The sequence below is a fragment of the Crocodylus porosus genome, unplaced genomic scaffold (assembly GCF_001723895.1).
Source record: "Crocodylus porosus isolate Cpor-Errol unplaced genomic scaffold, CroPor_comp1, whole genome shotgun sequence".
Classification (NCBI taxonomy): Eukaryota; Metazoa; Chordata; order Crocodylia; family Crocodylidae; genus Crocodylus; species Crocodylus porosus.
Genome location: NW_017728947.1, coordinates 14,095,879 through 14,103,431, shown reverse-complemented (window position 1 = coordinate 14,103,431; position 7,553 = coordinate 14,095,879). Strand labels below are relative to the sequence as shown.

The 7,553-nt window shown below is 42.4% G+C and overlaps 1 protein-coding gene and 1 pseudogene across 3 annotated transcripts in view; both read left to right on the top strand.

The window, feature by feature from the left end:
* The first annotated feature begins 2,720 nt into the window (after positions 1–2,720).
* Positions 2,721–7,553, top strand: part of NRIP3 (nuclear receptor interacting protein 3) — a 40,728-nt gene continuing 35,895 nt past the window's right edge. The window contains exon 1 of one of the 3 annotated variants that reach the window (XM_019552238.1): positions 2,721–3,114. In XM_019552238.1, coding sequence (XP_019407783.1) covers positions 2,941–3,114 — 174 coding nt within the window. In that variant the 5' untranslated portion in view covers positions 2,721–2,940. The remainder of the gene's footprint in view (positions 3,115–7,553) is intronic. The other 2 variants (XM_019552237.1, XM_019552236.1) reach the window with 2 other exon arrangements.
* LOC109320739 lies at positions 5,135–6,041 on the top strand (annotated as a pseudogene).

Genomic DNA, 7,553 nt, shown 5'->3' with positions numbered 1-7,553 from the left:
AAAACAGAACATTTCTGCCTTGTGGATCCTTTTTATATCAATGTCACGTACCAATTTTAGTATGAACTTTTATGTTTTTTCTTCATCAAGTGTATTCATGCCAAATAGTTTCTAAGGTGAAAAATAAGATGCCTTTATCCTCTAAGGCAGGGGTTGTCAACCAGGGATATGTGTACCCCTGGGGTACTTTGAAAGGTCCCAGAAGGTATGTGGAGGCAGGTGGGGATGGAGCGCTGCCACCCTGCTCCGCTGCCTCACAGGAGCAGGGCTGGGCTGGGATGAGAGCAGGGTTGCACAGCTGTTGCACTGCCACTGCTTGCCACCCTCCCCCACCATGCACCATGTCTGGCCACTCGCTGCCACCCCCCTTCCGGGGTTACACATATTAAAAAGGGGGCCACTGGGGGTACCCTTATTGAGCATGGTTGAAAATCCTTGCTCTAAGGCATATTTGCTTGTAATGGCTCATTATATAGTAGGCCGCTGTTCCAAGTATGCTAGGAAAATAAAAATCTTGTCTGTTTACACTGTCTGTTGGCCTTTGGGCATAGGCAACGTGGGGGGGGGTACAAGGGGCAAGTGCCCCCCCCCCCCCATATTTCTGTGCTGATGGCAGGACTTGGAGGTGCAGCATGGCCAGCGCCAGCACCTTGAAGGCAGAGGTAGTGGCAGCAGCATGTGGTTGTGCCCTCCATCTATCAACACTTATGTGTCATTTATGCCTTTGGGAGTGTTCTGCTCATTATCTTTGAGCACAGACACAGCTTTCCTGAATATGTAAGCCAGTTTACACTTTAACGGCCTTTGACGTCAAGACTAGGAAAGCACTGCCCTGCACTTCGGTGCATTCTGTATTCCAAGCTTAATTTAGTTTAGCCTGTGACTTAGTGCTTTCAATATATTGAATGTACAGTTGTCTTCAGTCCTGATTTGCTTATAGAGATCAAATATGTCAGCTGATTCACAGAACTGTGCCCCCTGATCATCACCAAAGAACAGTGGTGTATACTGACGTCTGCACACCTCTAGGAGGCTGTCAACGTCAGTGTAATAATCTGTCTTGGAAGAGAGATGTCTTTGAAACCAGTGTATCTGTATGATGTCTGATTTACATGGTTTATGGTGATGTATGTGTTTGGATAATTTTTCACTCTAATTTAGTCAAAGTTAGCCTTCCTGGCATCATCTGCCAAGATAGCAATCTAGGCCGAATGGCCTTCAGTGCCTTCTTATCACCGGAAGTGTTTTTATGTTTAAAATATATGGGGATAAATTAGTATATTATTAAATCGACTTTGCTACCACTAGACTGATTCTGTCAAGGATAGGCATTAAGTGAGCTCCTGGTTGCAAAATTCCCTTTCTCTTGTGCACTTTACTGCATTGACATCAGTGTGGGACATGGAGTAAGATACTCTTCAGGAGTAAGGGAATGGAAATCTCTCCTGTGTAAGGTAGAGCTTGTTTGTCTACCTATGCTTTTAGTCTTAGTTTCTTGAGAAGCTTGTCTTTCCCTCGTTGCTATGCTTTTTTCCTCTCCTTACTCCCACCCAAATTAGTTTTGATCACTTTTTACATTATTTTCCTTTCCTCCTTCATTCTTTTCCATTGCTAAGTATTAAGACACAGGGCCAGTTCCATGAAACTTGCAAAATGTCTCAGAAGCCTGCCTGAGCTGTATATAAAACATAAAATCTGAGTTATGAGCTGCATACATGTGGAGAAAATGAAGCTCCTTGTGCGACTCAAAGCAAGTAAGGCTCCACAGGTGTAGAGGAGGGCACAACAGTATAATCCCTGTGTACAATAGTGTATGGACAAGTCAGACTCTTCAAAGTATTTAGATATGCACACAAAAGCGTGCTTGACATAAGCCTCCACCTTGGCTCTTGCTATTTTTATGTTCTGGATGGTATTACTATATAAAAAGTGTCCTCCGATCAGTCATACAAATCTATATATTGTTATTGTACAGATACAATCCAATCTAGAAAGACTACTCACATGTTCAAACACTTGAACTAAAGCTTGTTCGACAAGGTTTAGTTCAAGCACCCCACCCCCATTTTTAGGCGCAGGGATGCCGACACACAAGATGTAGGAGGCTGCTGGAAGGCAGTATCTGCCATGCTCCAGCAGACTTGATTAATCGAGTCTGCTCCAATGCGCTGTAACTACAGTGCATCGAAGCAGCCTCCATGCTCATGTATAGGTGCCCTCCATTGTGAGGTACTAGAAAAACATGCATTTGCCTGTTTCAATGCACATTAGCTAAAGAGCACTTTTTTGTGAAGCTTTAATGCACATTAAAATAGATTAATGTGCATTAAAGTACATGTGTAGACACACCCGTTGGTTCTGGAAGTACTAAAAAGGCACAGATTATCTATCCCCGAGTTCTACAAGGCAGCAGATGAACTCTTTATAAAGCTAGACTGTGTGGTGCCATTCTGTCCTGCCTTCTCTCTATAGAGCTACCGCTGTATTTTCATATTACACATGTTTCTGTCTCTCTCTTTTTTTTTAAGATCACATCTATTTCATTAGAGAACAAACTGGTTTTGTTTACAAAGCTTATCTTCTGAAACATTTATTTTCCTAGAACCAACTCAAAGGCACATGTGCTGGTGTAATGTAAAAGACAGGGTGGTGCCCAAGGCTAATTTAGTCATTCCAACTCTTCCTTTTAGAGGAGCCAGTGAGATGTAATAGTGCTGATTATTCCTCTAGACTGAGTCTGAATTCACGCAGGTTGTTTGCAGCATGTTGCAATGTGCCTAACCCCTCCTTTACTATGCTGCACTGGCTGGAGTACCTGCTGATCTTGAAACGTCATGAGGCTTCCGTTATCAAGTGCAGACAATAAATTGTTTTGTTGCTCATTTCTGTACGGGAGTGTAACATCTCTTCAGTGAGAGTGAGACGTGCACAGACAAGAAAATGTTTTATTCAGGTATCCTCACAGAGCCAAGTAGGAAGGAGGTGGAAATGAGGGAGGCTGCATCTCTCCGACAGCAGAGGAGAATGAAACAGGCAGTTCAGTTTATTCACAAGGATTCAGCAGACCTGCTGCCTCTGGATGGGCTGAAGAAACTGGGAACTTCAAAAGATACTGTAAGATTTTTTTTTTTTTAAATTTGAGTGTGGGGGGATCAGATTTAAAACGTTGGCGTGGGTGTTTCTATTTTTCTTCTTTTTCTTAGTGACCTGTTTTAATGTTAAAAGGATAATGAACCTGGTTGCTTTTGGAAGCAGAGGGAACAATAATATAGCTTTTGTGTATAAAAAAGTAGAAATATGACCTTGCTGAGGTTGCTATTCCGTTACTGCACATGGCATTCAGGGGTCTATCACTCAGACCTAAAAAAATATATATTTTTCCTCACTGACACTAGTCTCACCATCTAGATACAATTTTACTTGTACAGAACTGCTTTCTTTGCATTGAAGTAAATCAAAATGGCTTCACACACATGCACATAGTACATACATACATATTCACACATGTCATTTGCACGTGTGTGTGTATGTGTGTTATGCAATATGTGGGCATCTCCGGATGCACGCACTTTGAAGTCTGATAAAACACAATCACTTTTAATGTTTTAAAATAAAAATTTTCTGAGGTTAAATTTGGTAAATTGTTTCTGCACATTCACTTTAATTTCCCTTTGCAAAGATTTTGTAATTAGGCTCCAGAAATATGTCATAGTACATGTTATCTGGCAATTGGTGTTACTAAGAGAACCCTCTGAAAACTAATATGTAAAAACTTCTTAGCTAAAGAGAAATATAGAGTAAATCCAAAATTTGAAGTCCTTGTAAAAATAAAAATAAACAATGTAAAGGTTCAATTCTGATTTCCTTTTCAAGTTCATATTTTGTAGTATGTAACTTACGTTTGACTTCTGCAACGTACTTGAATATCTAAGAATAAGTTAATTGTCAAAGTTTAACTTTCTGTTTTCAGGTTAGATTTGTTCTAACATTGCCTTCTTATTCTGAAAATGTTTGTTTAACTTTATCAATGCAAATATAGTAAGGAAATTAATTTGATGTTTTCTGTGTTGTGTGTAGAAGAGGTTTTTTTTTAACATTGCATGAGTAATTACAAATGTTAGGCACAACTTAGGGTGACTAAAAATTCATGCTTAGGTGGGGAGACCTGAGTCCCAGCTTGGAAGGAATTTTCCCAGTCAAGCCCAAAATTGTGATAGTATCTCTTTTGGACAATCGCTGACTTATTATTATCTGTAGTCCTGGAGAGTCCATCTCAGCTTAGGGCATTGTTGGCTCTGAGAGAGTGTCCCTGATACAGAGAATCTAAATAGGCAAGAGACAACAGATAGGAGGGAAAACAGAGGTACTGAGGGATTAAATGATTTACTTCATTGTATGTGCACAAGTTAGTAGCAGAGCTGTTGAAAAAACCTGGGTCTCCTTACAGTTCAGTGCTGAAACATTAGCTGTCTGGCTTTGTGTTTGAACTGCATGATTGGTGGAGGTGGCATTTGTGGTACCCCAGTCTGAAATTCTCTCTTAGGCATGCTGTAACAACAGTCTTTTACCTTGACATTTAATTTTTAAAATTGCTTTTCAGAAATTTTTTTTTCACTGATTACAGGTCATTGCCATTAAGTCAGGGACGGTTTAGTAACATTCCTGTGGGGCTGAGCTGCCTTAGATGCATGGATCTTCCCATAGGCAATATGTAGGCAGGGTACGGGAGGGCACATGAGATTGGCCACCGCCAAAGCCGCTGCTGGCTTCTGCGGGAGGTCACCACTTGCACCCGTACTCCCCGCCGCTGACACGGTCGGCAGCATCTGTGGCAGCAGCTGCAGGCAGTCCCCATTCACCACCATGGTGCCCCCCCAGTCACAGGAGGCACCAGTTGTTCATGGATCTTCCATCCCTTCAAACTAAACCCTCCTCCCTCTTTGTTGTGCTGGCTCTAGCAGGTGCTATCACTCCCTCTTGTCAGGAGGAACCACAGTCACCTGTATCTTACTGTTGCCAGTAGTGACTGGATGACAACCAATGAATATGTTCAGTTTTGATGACATCATAAAGCCATCAGGAAGAAGGTTGGGTGGTTTGTGATGTCACAAGAATCTAGAGTTAGGCTTGTAGGGCTAACAAGTTCAGGTGCACACGGACAAGAGAGCTGGGAGTGACACTCTCTGCTTGCTTCTCACTGATTGGCAATGGAAGCATCCAAGGATCACAAATTCCCTCAGAAAAAGACAAGAAGATGCAGTGTTAGTGACATCTGTCCCCCGCCCTTGATACCCCTGATCGCAACTGATATCCGATCAGGGATGGAAAATGAGAGAGTTGGGGTGCTGAGAGACACCATGTTCCAGAACCACCTCATCCTTAAGCCAGAGTTGGGAAGGCCACGCCACATTTGTGCACGCTTGCCAGGGTCTGATTTTGTATATGGACTACGTCTTCCCAATGAGGGGGGAGTTCCTGAAGCAATAGGCCACTGGAATGTAATGAAAGTTGCACCAAAACCACCAAAGAAGATGCCACGTGATTTTATTTCCATGAACCACAAAGCAGTCAAGGCTGGCCTTATTACAGCAAAGGAACACTATAGGTACCGCCAAACCCATGATATCCGTCTCCCCGAAGATGACGAACGTCACTTTAAAAAGGACCCACCGCGCCTGCCAGATGCCATGACATACGGAATGCCACCTCGCCACCATACCCCTATCACAGATGTTCTCCAGCATCGGTTCCAGGATATCTGGATGGAGGAACAACAGGAAAACACCTACATTCAAAAGGAACAAAAAAAGAGGACAATGCCCCATGGGAAAGTATACAAGACATACTGCAGCATGCTGAGAGAACACCAACGTCCTGTGAAATCAGCTCCACTTTGTCATTTGCCCTCTTTGGAGAAAGTTGACCCTCATCTCAGTACCTTTCGCAGCCAAGATGCTAAAGCGAAAGCCTTCAAGGTCTATCAGTCAGAAGCTGCAACAAGATGTGGAATACTTGCGCAGGGCATTTATACAAAATATTGAAAAATTCCATATATCTTAAATTATTATCCATTTTCAAATAAAATAGACTATTTTCATTTTGTGTCTGAACGGGAAGAGTTGCAGTGGTCAGACAGGGAAATACTTATCTGGTTTTTACTGTAAATACCTATATTAATATAGATTTCTCTGAAAGGGTTTTTCACTAGCATTGACAACAGGGAGCAAGAGGTGAACTGCATCTTAGAGGAAAAGAGGGAGTGAGCTTGGGACTTGGTGGTATCTCCACTAGTAAACTGGTGAACATTTCCAGTCACAGCTCAGAATTTTCCATGCTCTGGTTGCATCAAATGGGCTCCTAAATTCTCTTAGACTAATGAGATTATAGCTTGATTCTCCCCTCCTTAATTTAGATAATACATAGCCTGATGTCCAGAGATGCTGAGCACATGTGAAACTCAGACCAATAGTGTGTTTCCACTCTAATTTTGACAGTTGTCCAAAAACATTTCCTGCCGTGTATATTATCTGCTACTGTGTTGTAGCATGGGGTTACACTGATGATGTCACAACATTTTTCTTCCTTTGTCAATAAGTGTAATGCACTGAAATCCACAATTGTATTCTATATTGTATATTTTTAATATGTTGAAAAATACGTATTTTAATTAATTTATCTCTTAACTGACTGTGCCTTAGTATCTGTTGGATTTGTGGTAGATATGTTTAATTTTATTTTTTTTTAATGTTTTTTAGTTTGTTTTTTACCTCGGTCTTCACAGGCAGGGTCAGCTTCCAGACTACTACACATGGCAGCACAGTTTGGGGAGAAGATGAGCAGCCAGCAGTGGTGAAAGAACAAGCTAGGAACTATTTAGAAAATCTGGATGTGTACAAGACCAGGGGGCCAGACATGATGCACCCAAGGGTACTGAGACAGTTGACTGAGATGACCACTGGCCATTATCTTTGAAAACTTGTGACGACTAGAAGAGGTCCTGGACAACTGGAAAAGGGCAAATATATTGCCCATCTTTAAGAAAGAGAAGAAGCAGGATCCAGGGAACCATAAAACCAGTCAGCCCCACCTCAGTCCCTTCCCCTCTATGTGGCATTGGTGAGGCCGCAGCTGAAGTACTGTGTCCAGTTTTGGGCCCCACACTTTGGGAGGGACGTGGATGGCCTGGAGAGGGTTCAGAGGAGGGCCGCTCATCTGGTTAAAGCCCTACAGAAAAAACCCTATGTGGACCGATTGGGAGATCTGAACCTCTTCAGCCTCCACAAGAGGAGGCTGAGAGGTGATCTTGTGGCCGCCTACAAACTAATTGGGGGGACCAGCAAGAAATAGGGGATACAATGTTTATGAGGGTGCTTGTCAGGGTAACTAGAAATAATGGCCACAAACTGGAAGAGAGCAAATTCAGATTGGACATCAGGAAAAAATTCTTTACAGTGAGGGTTGCCAAAATATGGAATAAGTTTCCAAGGGAAAAAACTAGGTGACTGTGGCATTGATGCCTACACAGTCAGATGGATTGCAGATTGGCTGAAGGG